The 20,514-nt window shown below is 36.6% G+C and overlaps 1 protein-coding gene across 12 annotated transcripts in view; it reads left to right on the top strand.

Annotated features, from left to right (window-relative positions):
• nuf (rab11 family-interacting protein nuf) overlaps positions 1-20,514 on the top strand; it is a 245,548-nt gene that overhangs the window by 205,034 nt on the left and 20,000 nt on the right. For 8 of the 12 annotated variants that reach the window (XM_085960047.1, XM_085960050.1, XM_085960046.1 and 5 more), the window contains exon 2: positions 1,591-2,089. The exons of the other annotated variants lie outside the window; for them this stretch is intronic. In XM_085960047.1, coding sequence (XP_085816173.1) covers positions 1,856-2,089 — 234 coding nt within the window. In that variant the 5' untranslated portion in view covers positions 1,591-1,855. The remainder of the gene's footprint in view (positions 1-1,590; positions 2,090-20,514) is intronic. 12 annotated transcript variants of the gene reach the window in all.

Genomic DNA, 20,514 nt, shown 5'->3' with positions numbered 1-20,514 from the left:
CGTGCATAATGCGTGCTTCATTTTTGTAGGACACTCACACATTCGAAACCCTGCATCAAGATGCGGCGTATTGGATATAGCTATCGGTATTCTATTTATTATCTGTTCTGTGATTCTACCTATCTGTAAAATATTCAAAGTTATGTATGATTTAACTGCATAATTTTAGATATTTTATAGACAGACAAGTATTTTTTTACTATTCTCTATTATGGCTTGGTTTTCGAAGGGTTTAATTGAACTTTAAAATCTAACCACCCTGTAAATAATTGTAGTCTTATTTCAATGAAAACAAATGCGTATGACTGACAAAGTTTAGTTTGCATTATATGACGGGATACCTCCACCCTTTGTCACTGCTGTCAATTCTACTATTTAATTATGCATAGTATTATTAAACCAAAATCATTTGAAACATTGATTAACATATAGAATAAGCTCTTGCTAAATTTGCATAGGTTGACGCGTGCATACATTGTAAACCAATTGAAGCCTTCATTTGTCGGTATGTTGGCAGTAGTATGCCCCCATTGAGTTTTCTTATCGCTGAGATGCAGAGATCCAAACTAATCGTGGACTCTACAATTTTGCGCAATAGCGTCTCCATAAGAGTAGCGAAAATTTCCAAGTCATTGTTTTAAGCTTAAAACATCCTAATTGAGGGCTAATCGTCTTTAGGGTCTAGCTGTAAACCTTGTGGCGCTCACTTTATGCGCAGTTAAATAATATTATGTATTTCAACGCGTCTGAAATATACATTATTTAATTATTTCTAACCGCGGATTTTATTATCAGATCACGTGATGATGACTATTGTGGTTTTTAAAGAATTGAACACATTAGTAATAATTTTCCGAACACACCTGACTAAATTTGTTTCCTTTTTATTCACGCTACGCTATTGTTTGAACATGTAAAAGTTTTTGATAAATTATTTCAATTTAATGTTTCATACCTCCTTCAAAATAAGTAACAGTCGAACTTGGTTATTACGATCGTGGAAATAGCGAGATCTCGGATCTAATGAGGAAACATTCGTTGACATTTTAGTTAATGATTTTCTCCATACGTTTATTCACTTTTATAATGAGCTACTTCTCGGGTCCACCGAGCAAAACTATTGTATCAATCGTTTACAAACATCATTTTTACCCTAAGCAATAAAATCCGACCGGGCAGTTTACTAGACCGATGCCGCCGGGTTCTGATTACGTTTATGACATTAGTTAAGTGTCTAAGTACCTAATTGGTGTTTTCGCCGACAACATTGAAAAAGTATCCACGCACATGGTTGAAATTGCATGTAAAAAATCCAAGCTTTGTGAAGTCAGTAGGTACCTACCAGCGCCGGCGGCTCAGCGCTTCATTACAATAAACAACTTATTTTGTAGTTATGAATGTCATGCTTGTTTCGGGTATTTTTACGCTGGTTTTCAGATTTTTTATGTTCTAGGTATGCTTAAATAGTATGTGGCGCGAAAAATGTTATATAACGAGTAATGCTTATAACGAGGAAATTCAGTCGGTCCCATCTTTCTCGTAATAACCAAGTTCGACTGTATTTTTAACTTATTCTCCTGTTTTGTTTAGATTATTGCAATAAACTAGGAAAGTAGTGAACTTTTCGGAAATGATTATAATATTTCTCTTAGTAAGCTGACGCTACTTATGTAGCATTCAGCTAAGTATAATAATATAAAGTGGACAACAACCATGACTGTAAAAATGATATAATATTAAAAACTGTGAAAATTAATAAATCGTAAGGTGAAACAAAATCTGTGATAGTTACGAATGATCAATTCGTGTGAAACATTCTGTTTTAAATGATCGTTGTAATAAAAAATCCGCAATCATGAGTGTGAGCGAGTCAAGCGAGATTGACGACTGCGCCGAGCTGGAGTACGACATGTGGGACGGACAGTTCGACTTCGTGGGACCGCAGTCGAGGCCCCCGCTCATCTCGGACATGTCCGACGGCCTCGAGGATCTCTTCACCGGGGGGCCTCTGACGCCGCACATCGACACCGGCAAGAACGGCGGAAAGAAGACGGTCGCGCACCAGTGGTGCGACAACCTCACGGATCAAGTATGCAGACAAATCTTTTGTTTTGAATGTTGTCCATTGCCTATAACCGCTTTGACTCCAGATCATTATACCAGTCAATTCTTGACTGGACATGGTGGCTTCGCTGGCAGGCTCTTTGAGCTTGGTCTTGTTACCCGTTACCCGTCATGTCCATGTGGCGGAAAAATACAGGATGCAATCTCCCATCGGACCGTCCGACCTGGTCGCCACAAACGCCAATATTATTGCATTTAGAAAATTTGCTGCGTCATACTGCCAACGTGAAGATCTCTTCACTTAAATGTTCGGCAGTTTTGTATTAGCTTTAATTTGTTATTTACCTACTACAATTTTTAATATTGCCTCTACGTGCTCATCTCTCCCACGGGTACCTTAACTTAAAGTCATGTAAATTCAGTCAAAGCACATTTGAGTGCATGGCGACCTTAGTCTTGGGTAACTGCTCCTGAGACATTCCCAGTCATAAAAATATAAATGATGCTTCACAGCCAAACGTAGGGTTCCGTGATACGCCCGATTAAGACCGGGTGTGGTTTGGTGGGGCCATTAACTTCTACGCCTATTTTTCGACATGTTTTAGTTTTGGAAGATGTACAAGTGCAAGTTTTCCTACGTTTCACTCATACCGCTTACAAGCTTAGTAGTAACAGTTCTTCATCTTTAGTCTCTTTCTTTCATCTTAAACTCTTCGCTTTCGTGTCCTTCGCCGTGGAGTATTCTACCCTGATAAGTAAACAGAAAATATACGTAATTAGAGATTATGTCAAGATAATCTAATATCCATACTATAAGAGAAAGGGTAGTTTAAAACTTGGGTTCTCCTACAACAATTTCACTAAAACCAAAACCTGTCTTTTTACTTATCAGAGCAGTATTGTGACTCCTTTTAAATGCCCTGGATACCTATATACGAGGGTGGGTCAATAATTCCTTAGAAAAAAGCATTAAAACAGTTTTTATTTTTGTATTTTTTTTTTATTTCTCAACATAATCTCCTTGGAGCTCAATACACTTGGTTAGACGTTTCTCAATTTTTTTTAAACCGTCAGAAAAATAAGTTTTCGGAAGGTCCTCAAAATAAGCATTTGTCCGATCGATGACTTCTTCATTTGAAAAAAAACGTTGTCCACTTAGCCATTTTTTTAAGTTTGGGAAAAGGAAAAAGTCACCGGGGGCTAAATCTGGCGAATACGGTGGGTGGTCGACCAATTCGAACTTCAATTCTTCAATTTTAGCCATTGATCGTAAACATGTGTGAACACGGGCATTGTCCTGATGAAAGAGGATTTTTTTCCTGTTTAAATGAGGCCGTTTTTCTTCAATTTCGTTTTTTAGCTGGTCCAATAAAAATGCATAATAATCCCCTGTTATTGTTTTTCCTTTTTCCAAATAGTCAACGAAAATAATTCCACGTGCATCCCAAAATACAGTAGCCATAACCTTACCAGCTGATTTTACGGTTTTCGCCTTCTTTGGACATGGTTCGCCTTTCGCAATCCACTGCTTTGACTGTTCTTTCGTCTCGGGAGTATAGTGGTGTATCCATGTTTCATTTACAGTCACAAAGCGACGAAAAAATTCATCCGCATTGCGTTGCATGAGCGACAACAGGGCTTTAGAGGCCACCACCCTATTGCGTTTATTGTCGACTGTGAGCAAACGCGGCACCCATCTTGCAGAAACTTTTTTCATGCCCAATTTGTCATGTAAAATAGAAATGACGCTACCTTTTGAGATCCCTGTAACCTCAATTATCTCACTCAACTTTAATCTTCGGTCACTTAACACCATATCGTGGATTTTATTGATCATTTCTGGTGTAGTCACCTCTACAGGACGTCCTGAGCGTGGTTCATCCTTTGTTGATGTACGACCACGTTTAAATTCATTTAACCAGTTATAAATAGTTGCAAGTGAAGAAGCAGATATGCCGTGAACTAAATCCAACTCATTTTTTATTTCCTTTGCTGTTAACCCTTTTATATTAAAATGTTTAATAACAGCTCTAAACTCAATTTTCTCCATTTTGTAAACAAGCAAATTTTTTTTTTTAATGTACGAAAATAAAAAACAACAACCCGACCAATCTGATTGAAACTTCGCAGCATACTGAATCGGTAGTGCCGCTGCATGAAAACAAACCGCTTACAGTACTAGTCGCGCCACCTGTCGGCTTTTCTAAGGACTTATTGACCCACCCTCGTATCTCTAGTGATCTGCATTACTCACTTCAAAATAAATGAAAAGTTATCGAGAGATTCGTAACTTCCTTCGTTTGGTCGGACCATCAATGTGTCAGGAGACTTGCTATCCGTTTTTCTGGATACGTTTTGTTTATGTTCGCCAGTTTTCACGTTTATTTCTTTCAGTACGCAAACATTTGTCCTCTTTACCGTTCATGGAATTCTTAGCATGCGCCTCTAACAATGCATCTTAAAACCATCAATCGTACATTTTTTTATTTTGTGTTCCAATCTCTTCATTACCTACTAATAATATCCATTTTTTTTAAACTTAAATCGTGTTTCCTTCTTAGATCATTCTTCGTTTCCGATTTTCCGTAATAGATACTTATCGTTTTTCTAGAACTTGTGTTATCTATTATTTGATTCATAGCAATCGGATATCCTATCGACACGTATTTTATTATGATTGATTATAATGTCGTCTACATTCTACACTACATGGACGATCTTCTTTACTATGCTAAAAAGTTACACTTGAATTAACTTAAGGTGACGCATCAGTGAAACGCCAAATGATTTTCAACTGTACGCGCGACGAAATTTTGTACTCGCTTCGCATTCATTGAGAGAACGTCGAGTCAGACATACGTCACTTTGCTGCGTGATGGCGACGGGCCAATTAATTCTAAAATCGTGTAAAGATGACTAAAAACGTTACCCATTTACTTTAAAAAGAAAACATGTCAATGAATATATTATTATTGTTACTAATAGAATAATAAACAGAACATAAAATGGACGTATGTTGGATTTATATGAGAAATAATATTTCGTTTGACAGGCGTCTTTTGCACCCGCGACCCGCAATCCGCACATCGCCTAGCAACGATCTTTTTAGACCGTGCCTCAACTAATGCATGGCCTTAATTAATGTTTGAGGCTTTCACGGTTGTTTTTTATCGTAGTATATTCTTGGGTTATGGCCTCTGCAACGAGCCCGAATCGTCGAGTAAAGAAGGAAGAAGGAGACACGGTGGAAACCCAAGAATATACTACGATAACTTAATTATGTCTCATCGCTATTTTACACGTTTAAATTTAAGATGAAACATCATTTATATCCGTATTATAACAATATGACAAAAAATCAACCCCCATCTCGTCTTGGCCGCTGAGACATGTTCCTGTCAGATTAATCCTCTGTTTATTTTTGTTCGTTTGATGGATTTCTTTTACGATCACAATATAACGGCGTCTGCGTGTTAAATCTGTTTTCTCGGTAATGTAAAATGTACATGCATCTAAAAATACTTGTTAGTAATATCCATCGCTATATTGGCTTCTTTATACCCACCGTGCAGTGAACATGTGTGAATATTTTCTTGTAGCAGGCCCACATAAGTAACGCTTATTTATGGAATGAATAACAAACAATCCGTTTTGTTAGCATGCAACGGAAGTTAAGCTTTCCTTGGTGTCTTTACTTAAAGACAATTTAATATTGTATTGTGTACCTAGATTTTCCCTACAATATTTTATAATATATTATTTAATGTAGATATTATCGTTATGACAAAAAGTAAAAAGTTAGCATGCTTTGGCCGCATGATCCCGAGAAATTTGCATCATATTATTTATTCAGAGGAAGATTTCCTGTAATCGATGCTATGCCAGAAGAAGGACGTTCTTGGTTAAAGATCTTAGACAGTGGTGGCGCTTTTAGCAGGGGACTGTAATTTGAAGATGTTGAGGGGGCTGGCGCGCGCTGGAGCCGCTTCGGTGTTCACGCACTGGTAAACGGACGGTATACTTTGGATGCATGATATATTATGAGGTTGGTGAATGATGATGATAAGTTCAGGATGGAATCCATATCCATCCTGCTTCATCAACTTACCATCCGATAGATGATATAGACGCGACGTTCACTCAAACCATAACAAACTTAGTGCAACGAAGGTCAAACAGATATGTTTTGAATCACTCGCTAGTTAACGCGGATCGGCAACACGCACCCGTTCGGTCTCTGGAGCTGACTGACTGTATTCGCAATCACGTTTGTCTTATGACCCGTAATTGCTCATCGTCTGGTCTTGTGACAGTAATAATTAAAGAGATTTGAGTAGGTGGTGACTAAGGATGACTGCGACCACAGTTTGCCCCAACCAGACAGGTTTGAGATGAATACTACAATCTTCATCAGGATAGTGGCAGACAAATAAAAGATTGGCAGAATCGTCAAAGGCGTCTTGTAATGGATATGACACGAAAAGAAGATGACAAACACATTATAATTACATTATATCTTATATTGATAATCGTATTATGAAAAATGCTCCAAAGGCTAACTCCTCAATCACGTTTTATCAATAATGTTTGATTTATTCTTCTTCATCAATTATCACGTTGCTACTCTAAATTAGCGGATCCTTTTAGCGATTACTTTCACGGTCGCTCCATATCGTTGGCGCACATCGTTTACCTCTTTCCCTTGTCATTTACGTAAAAAAAATACCACAGCCGAAGTGCTTACACGTGCCACTTTAATTGATCCAATCCCGCGCTTCTTGCCATGTCAACCCTGCAGCTTATGGGTAGTCCTGAAGCATCCTACGCAGTTAGAAATGGCCTGCCACGACGACGGAGTGTTTCACTCCCATGCGAAAATTGACCGAATACGATATATTTAATTCCAGATTTTTTAAAACCGTTCCTTGTTATCTTTGTACACCGGATTACATGACCCAGCTGCGTGAAGCTACTAGCTTCAACCCAGGATGTACAATGTACATCAGAAAGACTAAGATTCAATGCTGAACTGTTTCTCACTGTTGTTCTTCCAATGAAGTTGCGTCAACATTGTGTGCTTGTTTCCGGGGAATCGGTTCCCGCAACTCTTACACCGTTGACTTTATGTCAAGCGTCCAACCAACGTGTTTTTCTGCTCGAGTTTAAGAGCATCTCGAGAAGTGATTTGCGATTATTGAAAAATTTATCTCACCGATTAAATGGTGTTTTGTAATGCCAAATATTTTTTTTTTATAAATTGAAACATTATTTCACTGTTGAAATAGTTACTCACCGACATGTTTGTTTATTAAATATCCAGTTGGTAAAGTTCATTGAACTGTCAACGAATTGATAAAAGTAGGTACTGTCTGCTTTCCCCTCGATTAAAAAGTATGCAGTTATTCTGATGAAGTTGTCACCCTCTCGTTGCAATATAAGTTAAATTCATCTCGCCAATGCATTGTCGAGTTCGCTATTGTTATATAGAAGCTTTTGTTGCCATATGGTTAGATAATTTCCCTAAATTGTATCCCCTATGTACATCAAATAGTACCTATCCCCTTTCTTAAATATTCAGGCGTGCACGCAGAAAAATGGTTTAGGGCCGTCCATTTTTTTTTAAATATTCATAATATTTTTTATATATTAAAGAGGCGGTGAGAGGGGTGGGGTTAAAAAAAACTAGCAGGTGCCATTGACTTCCACGTTTAATCCGCTTACTACATCTCGGCGCTTGAATCGCAGACTACAGGTATATTCCCCATATCCAGGCACTCCGCACTTTGAGCCTGGCAGGTTTAAATAAGGGCTTTCACTTATGAGTTATTGCGAGCTGTCGCATCCACAAGTGGTTATCGAATGGGCGTGGTTTAACGGTCATAATTACTGCTATTAGTGTCCGTTTATTTCGTCCGTGTCTTTTAAACATTCCACATTTGATGGGTCTTCCAGTGGCCACACTGCCTTGCGTGTCGACGAATGGTGCCAACCCGTTCAGAAGGCAATTCGACAGCCTAATCATCCGGGTCACGATCCTCAGTCATGAGATCCTGATAAAGAATAAGAAAAAGTGATACTCTATCTACCTAAATTTGTATTTTTTCCGTTTCTGGGGGGTTCGGACCAGAGCCTACCGCACCCCCACCCTTGTGTGCGTGCCTGTATTTATTTACATAGTAATTGAACAGCAGTTATTTAGTATTTAATGTAGGGCATATGAAAAACGAACACAAAGTAGTTGGTATACCTATATATCTACCAGCAATGGAATCTTTTACAATGATAATAATAATATTATACTGATTAGTGATTGTATACCTAGGTATTGACTTCTAGTTCTGTTTAACATACAATATTGGTGTCCACCTTGTTTACTCTATATTTTCGCGGAATCGCTATATTTGTGTAACTAACATAAAAATACTATCAATATTGTATTTACATACCTACTTGTAATTTTTTACCTAACAATCAACGCGTGAGTTTAAGGGGTTTTAGTTGAAGACTAGTTAGATTTCTTGAAAATGTTTAGTCACTAATCAAATCGATGATTCACAACTATTAAAATATTGCATTCATAATAATATAACATCACAAACAAATGTTGGTTACGTACTCATAATTTTTTTAAACTTATAATGTGTGTCAGGTATAGTATAAATTAGGCACGTTAGCAGAATATACCAAAGACCTGAAATATTGTAATGTAGATATACTATACCTACTTCATTTATTTTTTAACGTTGTAACATACAATATAATATTATTATTATCTGCTGCGTGCAATAAACACGTGTATGGCAATGGTAGGGGGAGCTATTTTTTTCTACTATTATTATAAGAAAGAATGAATATTAGAAACTACCAGTTTAAGGTCGGATCTAGCTAGACTCAAACTGAAGACACTGATTAGACCAGTATTCGGAAGAAGAGTGGAGTAGATTGGTGACTTTATTTATAAACCCTGTAGTCATTTCTCAATTTACAGAAATATGAATCAAAATGCATTATCAAATAAATCAGGGGTAGTAAACCATTTTATACCTACCGCCCGCCGGTTCCACGGTAATGGTGATTTATAAAGTAGGGAAGTAACTTTTATAAAGCTTACTTTAAAAAAAAATTATAAAGCAGAGTTACAGCAAGTTAAAGCATATAATAATAATTGCTTACCAAAATAATTTATGTCAGACTTTCGCTAAGTTTGGCAGAATAAATCATTATAAAACAACTTTCTGTACCAGTTAAATCTTTATTTTTATTTATACTTTGCATATGAAGGAGCATGAAGTCTGATGAAATTGCATTTAATTACTTAAGGGGGGACATGCTCGTCGAAGGTCAAAATTGAGTTTTTATTGTATTTTCAAACCATGATCTTGGACACTCCTTAAACGTTGTAGATAATATATTTATATAATTTTGAAGCCTTATTATCCTTTATAGTTATTATAAACATTTGATGACTGCATAAAGTATTTTTGTTACATAAAATAGTATTCTTTTAAACCTCTCGCTCTAATGTTTTAGAATATAGTCATATTTCGGTACATAACTGTGCAGTGGTGTTAAGATTTTTTACATTTATTAATTTTTAAACGCATTTATAAAACTATTAGCATAATTTATTACGAGATAATTTTTGTAAAATATTCACGATAAAAAAATATATTGATAATCTCTGTGATCCCAAATTTGACAAGAATTAGGCATTTTATTATTCAAAAAATCGGCAAGATTAACGCATTTGAAGATGATTCTAAAGATATTTATTATAAGCTATGTCTTTGACCATTCAAGTGTGATAAACATCTTATGAATAATGATTGCTTTATAATAATTATTGACCTAAGAATAAAGTAGTGTTTTTTTTAAATACGCCATTTCTTTTGTCATTCCCTAGTGGTTAAGCTACAACATACGGCCGTAGCCATAAACTGACAAACTATAATTAAAGTAGGGAGTAAAATTATGTTAACGCGCGTGTTTGAACATGTACCTAACCGATTTTTTTTTTTATTTTTTTTTAAACGGTACATGTTCAAACACGCGCGTTAATATCATTTTACTTCCTACTTCAATTATAGTTTGTCAATTTATGGCTACGGCCGTATGTTGTAGTTAAACCTCTGGGGAATGACAAAAGGAATGGCGTATTTCAAAAAAACACTACCTTATTCTTAGGTCAATAATTATTATAAAGCAATCATTATTCATAAGATGTTTATCACACTTGAATGGTCAAAGACATAGCTTATAATAAATATCTTTAGAATCATCTTCAAATGCGTTAATCTTGCCGATTTTTTGAATAATAAAATGCCTAATTCTTGTCAAATTTGGGATCACAGAGATTATCAATATAATTTTTTATCGTGAATATTTTACAAAAGTTATCTCGTAATAAATTATGCTAATAGTTTTATAAATGCGTTTAAAAATTAATAAATGTAAAAAATCTTAACACCACTGCACAGTTATGTACCGAAATATGACTATATTCTAAAACATTAGAGCGAGAGGTTTACAAGAATACTATTTTATGTATTAAAAATACTTTATGCAGTCATCAAATGTTTAAAATAACTATAAAGGATAATAAGGCTTCAAAATTATATAAATAGATTATCTACAACGTTTAAGGAGTGTCCAAAATCATGGTTTGAAAATACAATAAAAACTCAATTTTGACCTTCGACGAGCATGTCCCCCCTTAAATAAATCATTAATGAGATCCGCTGCGAAACTAAATACTGAAGGTCTCCTCTTTCGGAAATATTCAGACGTTTTCTTTCTTTGGTCATAATATGATTAACAGCACTAAAGCCTGATTCCACAAGATATGAGGTAGGGAAAGGAATTTTATGAGAACATAATGAAAATGTTTTTAAAAACCCCTACCACCCACCATGCAAGCTGGAACGTCCACTAGTGGGCGGTAGGGCCAGGTTGACTACCCCTGAAATAAATGATCATAATATTATCGAAATGCTTATACGACGTGTATTCGCTAGTCGTTTTTCATGGAAGGATCAAATCGTACGTAGGATGTGTCTCGTTATCATGCAGGATGTGAAACCCACAGTCATAAATTGCAATTCGCATTTAATTTGAATATAACAATACAATTATTATGCACCTATTCCAGTCTCGATCGATGTTGCGTAAATAACTTTGTCTCGGCCTCATATTTCATACTTCTGTATTTATAACACCATGCAATCATGCAACGAATGCGTCTACATAATATTATTATTGTCTCATTGCAACAGTGGCGCACCCAGGATTTAATATTGGGGGGGGCCCAAGGAGGAGAATGTAAATTAGTCTCATAGGCTCTTTTTCTTCTTCAGAGCCTAATTTCTCGTTTATCGGTCTTTTGTCTACCACTCCACTCGGTGTACCTACACCATGGTCCCCACATCCTGAAACGGGCCCTCAGGCTAAGATATTTGGCGGGCCCCCTACCTACCGCTAAAATTAAAGGCAGTGTGAAAAACTACGTCAACGTTTTTCAAATTGTGTTTTAGTTTAAATTAAGGGTACTTATACAGTGCATTATTGGCGATTTGTAATACATCTACGTTAATAATGGAGCTGTCGAGTATCGACACATAATAATCAAAAAAAATATTGCACAATTATATAAGTAATTGAAAATGTTCATGACCATGAAGTATAATAGCGCCGCAGGCAACTTTTTTTTACTATTAAAGCTAATTTATGATGTGTGTTTATCTCACTTTTCTGCTCAACCCGACACGCCGGCCCCCCACAGCCCGGGCCCCCAGGCTAGAGCCCTGTCAGCCCTCCCCAGCCATGACCTACACCACTCCGGAATTCGGATGGCCACCGAGAATTTTTTGACAGTTCCATTAGGAATTGGGTTTCTAAAAAACCTGACATTAGTGTTGTGTTAGAAATCAAAATCGAAATTTTTTTTCTAAAAAGGGTGCTGGAGAATTACAAATCATTTTTTTGCCGTGTTTTTATTTGTCTAAACCCAAAGGTATAGTTTATTGGCTTTCAATTTCAATGTTTAAAATCATTGAGATAATTTTCATGTTTGGGGGGTGCCAGGGCCCCTTGGCCCACCCCCTGGGTGCGCCACTGCATTGCAATGTGCATGCAGTTTCGATCTCATGTAGATTAGTGCTTATTATTAGATTGTGTCCAACATTGTAACAATGCATTTACCATAATTATATTTGACCAAAAATTTGATTCTGTAAACCAACAATAAGGATAAAATAACATCACCAAGTAAATAGCTAAACATCAATACGTAATCAATTTATAAAATTAAGTACCTAATTGATATCGATATTGTTTTCCTTGAGTTACAACGTTGTCTGACAGGTCTTTGACGAAAGATGGGCGCGTCATCGGTAGAATCTAATCGCAATAAACGGAAGTTGATCATAAAACTCAAATAATGTATCAGTTTTTATTTAAAATCAAGCAGAACAATATTATAAGTTGGTAAAGGGAAGAAGAATCTTTTCTTATTACGAATTGATTGGTAAACATGAATGAAAACAGCTGTTTTAGTTAAACTCAAGCATTATTTAAATTAACTAACAAAATATATGTATATTTAGGTGCGAACACACGGCATTACAGTCGACGTGCGTAGTCGTGCGTCGACGCAGGTCTTATTTGATTCCAATTGCATCCGATTAGAATCACCAATAAAATTTGTTTTATCCAATTGATGATTCTAATCGGATACAATTGGAATCAAATAAGACCCTGTGTCTACGCACGTCCACTGCGCTGCCGTGTGTCTGTAGCCCTACAGCACCGCGATTTCCTAACTATCGACTCGTGTGGCACCAGACGACATGACGTAATTGTGACGTCAGCCAATACACGCTCGAGGCATGCCGCCCGCGCACAGTGCTCACCATAGATATTAATACGATGAAACACCTATATATGTGTATGGTGACAATGAATAGCGCCACTGTCTGAGTAGCGTTATATTCTCGAATGCTATTATCACTCCGGTAGTACGTCACAGTGATGTCATATGATGTCATGTCGACCGGGCAGCTGGCACTCGCAAGTTCTAACATAGGGGGCCAGTGCTATAATACCCCCTTCTACATCCGTGGATCGCAGGTTCGTAAGTATCTTGCATTTGGTTATTTCCAAAAAAACTCATTCGATTATAGAAGTACTTTTCTGTATAAGTATCAGAAATTGTTATCGTTACCTAGCTCATTTTATTGTACTTGATCTACGTTCTACAATTTATTCTGCAATGCAACATATGTAATTAAAAGATCTGAGATTCTGTGAACATAAATTCTACTTAACAGAGTAGATGTCATACTAAATCGAAATAATAAAAACATCATGTGTACTTATTATTTCGAGCAGTCTGATTCATTCATTTACCAACAGATATTTTTATTTTTCACTTTACAACTCTGCCGGTGAAACCGTAATTACGTACTATGCAATATTATTATTTTTCCGCGGTTTTCCTCAAAAAAACAAAGAAAGCTGCTCTTCGTGCAAATAAATTAATATTCTTAGACATTTATAAACTTTGCGAATCATTAAACTAAAAGATTTTTTTTATTACTGTCTTCATATTTCATTTTTCTAATTTTGTCTCAAAGCCGCGTACTAAATGTTTATTTAAAATCTCATCACTGTGTTCTACTGCCAAGGTTGCGTGGCACCTACCCCGGAAAGAAAAATAAACAATTTTTATCATTTTTAGATAACTGAAGAGATTCAAGGAAAGTCTAATTTCCTTTCTCATTTCTTAATTAAGTATTTATTTAGTTTAATTCGAACGACTTCCTACTACGTTTTCTTTCCTTTCCGTACACCGATCTGAGACCGAAGATCTGTGGAACCTATGTTAGGGATAATCCCGTGTTGCCCTTCACCTGACCTTAATCCATTAACTTTCTGTTACATGTAAATACAGTCGAACTTGGTTATTACGAGGAAGATGGGACCGACTAAATTTGCTTGTTATATCAGAGAATATGTATTTTTAAATGAGTGGTCACATTACACAAAAAGTCGAAAATAAAAATCTGAAAACCATCCTAAAAATCCCCGAAACAAGCATGGCATTCATAAACTACAAAAGAAATTGTTTCTTGTAATGAACGCTGGTCGGTACCTACGGACTTCACAAACCTTAGATTTTCAACCATATGCGTGGATACTTTTTTATTGAAATCGCCGAAATACCAATTATTAGGTAGGTACTTAGACATTTATTTAGTGTCATAAACGTAATCTGACCCTGGCGGCATCCTGTCCGATCGGATTTTGTTTCTTAGGGTCGAAATGTTTTTAACGATCGACACATTAACAGTATTTTAGCTCGGTATATCTGATAAGTTGCTCGTTATATCAGTGAATAAATGTATGGAGAGAATCATAAACCAAAATGTCAACGAATGTTTCCTCATTACATCCAATATCTCGCTATGTCCGCGATCGTAATAACCGAGTTAGACCGTACTACCTTCTACAATTTGCCTGTTCTGATAGGGGTATTTCTTGTTTCTTCTTTGTGCGTTTAAAGACGTAGTCAATTCGGACTAGCTCCACGATGTTCACAATTTATTCATCTCTCTAACGATCACCTTTACTTTTTTCGTCTATTGGCGCGGATCCTCTTGTGTGATTGGTATTCGATTAGTCCAGGTGTTTTGATAAAATCCGTATACACAATTAGAGAGACATAATTTCTTTTGTGATTCGTCTACTCGACGATAATATACACGAAAAGTCATGGTGCCAGTGGGAGGTGTTGTTGCTCTCAACACTCACCTCCCTAACTTGGTTCTTGATTAACCGAGACCATAGTATACACTAAAAGTCATGGTGACATGCCGAGAAGTCTTTGTTGCTCCTACTGCTCACCTTCGTAACTTGATGGCACCGAACGTGCGCCTCGTATTCGCCTGCATAATAATATTATACGCATGGCTTATTTTGTGATTCGTCTCCTGCAGCCCTATGTTCTAACTAGTGATATGAAGTCACCCGACGACATGACGTCAGCCAATATACGCTCGAGGCAAGCCGTCCAACGCACACGGCTCACCATAGATATTATTATGCTGAAACACCTATTTGTGTATGGGGACAATGGATAACGCCACTATTTTAGTAGCGTTATTTTCTCGAATGCTATTATCACTCCGGTAGTACGTCACAATGATGTCATATGACGTCATGTCGACCGGGCGACTACAACTCGCAAGTTCTAACATAAGGCCCCTGATACGATAATATACACGAAAAATCATGATGGAATCTCCAGAAATGGTCCAACTTCTCTTCTCTAAAGTTAGAATTTTACAATAACACTGTGAGCGCTTTAGTTTCGAATGTATACGAGAGACGCCGTTTGACTTTGAATGTTATCTAAATATGGATATTGGCTTCAAGAATATGCATGGTGGCAGGCAATTTATTGATTTCGTTATAGTTTATACCTACGTAGCACACATGAGCACTACGGTAAGAACACAGTATCTAGGTATACTATGAGGGTGAGGGTTTACGTAGGGTGTTGATTTATACTTTTCATTTATTAAAAACACTGATTCAGGGACATTAAGTTACGTAAGTATATTTCGCTTGACAAGTAACATTTTTTTGTAAACGCACGTTTTGGCGCGAAAAGGGGTAGCAAATCGTATTTAGAGGGTACGTTCAAGGCTCAAGGGTGGTAACCGACTGACCGTACCTGCCCTCGACCCTTCGTCCGCCCAGAAACAGATAACGGTAACTTTCTTTTTCTTTGTTTAGCTGTGCGTGCATTCTGGTCTAGCCTTGACTCATTTACAGTTACAATAATATCATTATATTCCCAATCGATTGGAGGATTTTTGATGGGGGATTTAGGCATTATGATAATATAATAAATATTATTTGGTATCAACTAATATCATGGTTGTGAACCAAAGTTTTTTGTTGTTAATTCTACGATAAACAGTATGTTTTTGGACTTAGGTATATAGTCTTCTTAAAGTGAATTCAAAAATAATAAAAAACCTGGGAGTGTACTTTTTACGATAAGCGTTTTAATCGTTTCGGTAAGCGATGGGCGAGTCTTCATAAAATGTGAGTCAGCGAGTCACGCACCAGTAAAAATACGTTCCCTCTTTATTTGACTCACGAATCCAATCCCAACGTTGATCCCAATTGAGTCACGCATGTTTGACTTAAAGTCAACGCCTTTGCATTTGTTCAGAATGATGATTAGATGAGTTGTATTGTTTTGGATGAAATCAACATTTAATTATTCGATATCTTAGCTTAATTGATGGTTAGGCGTGTGCACCGAACAAATGGTACCTAATTCAATTAATAGGTTAGGTTAGTTCATAGAATTTTTCATGGCTCTACAATTAGATATGGATCTTGGCCAGTGTTGCCAATTTTTATTGACAAAAATATGTCAGATAGGGTAGGAAATAAGCTAGTTGGCAGGAAAAAAATCCTAGATTTTTTTAGAAATAAAAAATATCTAGAAACTAACACTTGTAAAATAAACTGTCATGCAACCAAAAATAGTCAGAGTCGAAGGTTTGAGCTATTTGCGTTGTTGAAAATGCTAAATTTAACGCCATTCGCCAGATGCTTATTTCGCAAGCTAGATGTATATTAAAAATGTTGGATCTGGCAAGAAAAATGCTAAGTTGGCAATGCTGGTCTTCGCCGCCACTGGAAAAGATTTTTTTAACAATTAATGGCTGATCGCCAACCGACTAGGTCCATGTTATAATATATTATATCCAAACTCACCCTTCAAAAGCAGGAGACTTTAGTTCTCGTCATCGCGATCACAATATAATATTTAGTACTATATTTTCGCTCTCTGTTGATGATCGTGCCACTTTTCAAATGACTCCATCAATCCCTGCATCACACCATCCTCATAGCTGAAAGTATTGCGAAAAAACGTTGTTTGGAAATACTAAAGCGCGAATCAAATTGAGGTGCATGTCGCGGACTATCACGTGACGTCACAGTAAGCCGCCGCTGCGGGGAAAAAATGTGTAATGTCGTTTTTCTTGGTGTTTAAAATGTTATCAGACTGATGCTCCCATCCCGTAGCATATTTTGAACCTTTAAACAGTTTAAACCAACATTGTCAGTTGGCAAAATCTGCCGAAATCACCAGAACAACAATGATGTCAACTCACGTTGAACTGCACTGCATCGACTCCTGCATGACACCTACATCTTCTACATGCCTGCACTTTTCGACTGTCGTGTTAAAATCACGTTTTTAACGGTTGGCACTATGTATTTTCTATACGAATTTTGTCTATTATCTATGGTCTGCAGGTTGTGTTCTGTTTAAAATATTATCTATGGATGTCATGCCGCAAGTAATTTTAACCTACGCACGCGTAGAAACTGTTAAAATTAATTGAAATTAGCATGAATAATTAATAATGATTCAAATTACTAATACATTATAGTTGGCATTCTTCATCGGTGTCATTCTTCACTGAATTTACGGAGATGGTGATCGTTCAAAATATTCTGCAAAATAACGAAACCATAGGGCATAGACTAAATGTGTCGCCGCGACAGCGTGACAGTAGGCGACATGCACCTCAATTTGATTCGCGCTTAATTGTTTAGTCGTTTCGGATACTTTCAAACTGGTCTCGTGGCCGCTTTCTGCGAAAGGCATAATATGTTAATTAATAATATGCCAGTTGATGAGTCGGTCAACGAATCCCGGATTATCAGATCATCGCTGCATTTCGGATTAGCTCCCCCGCCTCGCGCTTTGACTGTCATATCGTATTTTATTTTCGTGATCGTCGCCCATCCCAGCAGAGGCAAGGTCGCCCATACGACACTGCCAACTGACACAAAATAAAACAAAATCATTATGTCACCGGTCTATGTGTGTTGTTCTCTGACTTGGTCGCTTTTTTTTGTTGTGCCATAAATAGGCCACGGTGCGAGATTCACATGGTTGGGTGCATCGCGGAAATGGATACGTACATGAATAAGTAGGAACAAAATAATATTTTATAAAGCGACCGTCAGTAAGTACCTATATAATTTCGTGTAAATCATAGGACTAGTTGAATCATGGATGGAATCTTAGAGCGGAATGCAGAAACATTTGTCATAACTAAAATTTCCTTAGCAGTAAACACTATGCAGAAACACTGTCCTTAGTTAAGATCATTTCTATTGAAAATAATACCATATTTGAAAATTCTCGTTAGGTAAATTAGGTAAATTATATTATAATTGTTAAACGATGACAAAAATTTGACAACTGCATTTTATAAATGCAATAACTATAAATACATATTAATATTTAATTATAATACTCTTATGTTTCCGTTATAAGTCATTATACGTGATTCCAACAGGCACCACAAGATTTTTTTTTAACATGGTAACACTAGCGTCTTGTGTCATTCTTCATCTGGTATTTTGTATTTCTGCGGGCTGGCGTATAAAAATAAAATAATATTCTGCAAGTACATGCCAAACGAATTAACACTATCAATATCCATATTGAGATAGTACATTGTTAAATGAATTTGAGTGTATGGACTGTGTTATAGACATACAGAAGGGGGCGTGTTCATAACAAAAGTAGTCTATGGTTAAGGATTCCTTAACTCTATACTCAGGATTGTCTATAGTTAAGTCATGCTTTTCGGCGACTTATCCTTAGGAACGAAATCTTAGATTGTGCATTCCGCTCTTAGTGGTTAGCTACTGCCTAACTTGAATAAGTATTTTCTCAACAAATTATGAATAATATGCCGATATCAAGACGAAAATGTCTCAAAAATACAAAAAATAATTTGACAGAAGTACTGTCGAACAAGAACTTCTTGTCCGCGTGTTAAAACTGTAAACTCACAAGCCCCTCCTGTTTAGTTAATCGCACTTCCGTTTTCAAATGAGAAACGCCCCTAAGTTTATTATTTCATTTTACGCTTTCGTGGTGTACAGATCTATAAATTTACGTAATTTGATGCTTTTTATAATAAAAAAATATGTCTAAAACGATCAGGAAAAATATTAAAAAAAAAAAATCTCCGACCATGTCCGATCCTAATAAGATCATATGGACCTCCACAGGGTGGCGGTTTGTATTGACAGATTTTGTTTTTACGAGAAATGGATGTCAGCCACTTGCTCAACCTATTAGGTCCATACTCTGACTCATACACAAATTGAAAAACAATATGAGTACTTGCCAAACCCAGGATTCGAGCCTGGGACCCACGACGTAATAAGCCATCGTGGCATAAATTGAAAAACAATATGTGTACTTGCCAGACCCATGATTCGAGCCTGGGACCCACGACGTAATAGGCCATCGTGGGTAGTTAGTAAGTAAAAAAAATTGTTTTTGCGAAGAATAAAAAGAGTCGTACTTACCTAAAAATGACAGCCGTTATTTAAACACGCGTTGCCGCCATGACAGGTATTTCACTGATAAGTGTTATATATGCGACTACAGCGACTTCCGGTTATCGACGAGATCTTGTTGTCGGACAGTAGTCACAGTTGATCCACGCAACAGCCTCCGATGGTGTATGGCTGAAACTCTTCCAGGAAAAACATACAATATGCTGCATTACTCCACGGTGTGCTCCGTGGTCAGAATCTCGTTCCACTCGCAAAATGTGGACTTTTCAAGTCCCATTTATGCATCACATACATACACACATCTGGAATGCCCACACCGGATTCGATTCAGACGTATGCCATGATGAATAATGAAAAATGTATATTAATAACTTTCATTAACTGACGAAAGCATATTTATTTTTAAATTAGATACCTACTGACCATGTAAAATATCCGATGTCTGCTTCTGGTAGACTAGACCAGTGGTTATCTTTTACGCGTCACAGTACACTATTAAAAGTTATATAATTTTTTACGACTAAATTAACATATTTTGCGTGTTTCGCTTGAAACTTTTACCACTGCGAACGCAAACTCTGCGATCGCTTATAAACTTACTGCATCAATTAACTTGCGGACTGCTATCATTGAAAAATCTTCGGCCGACTATTGCAAATCGACTGCTGTATGTCACTTTTTGGATGTTATCATTTTCTCAAGAGGCGTTCGTTTGTGCTAATTCATAATATAATACGCGATTTACAACTACAACGTAACTAAAAAATCACTAAAACATGAAAATCAAAATATCGGTAGGTATAAAATTAATTATTTACGCATTGCATTTGTCGTTTTATTTTAAACCTAATTACATGTGAGCTGACTCAAGCACAAGTCGAAATATTATTTAATAAGTAGGTACCTAACTAATTAATTTGATTTAAGAAAGTAGACAATTCTTTCCGATCTTAAAACTATAATTATTATTCTAAGCCAATAGCGCCTGTACAAGTGCATGGATTTACTGCCAGCAATAGTGTGTATTTTTAACAATCG

Source organism: Rhyacophila brunnea, unplaced genomic scaffold, assembly GCF_057557595.1.
Source record: "Rhyacophila brunnea isolate RB1 unplaced genomic scaffold, BYU_Rbru_1.0 scaffold_9, whole genome shotgun sequence".
NCBI classification, from domain to species: Eukaryota; Metazoa; Arthropoda; class Insecta; order Trichoptera; family Rhyacophilidae; genus Rhyacophila; species Rhyacophila brunnea.
This window is presented reverse-complemented; position numbering and strand designations above follow the sequence as displayed.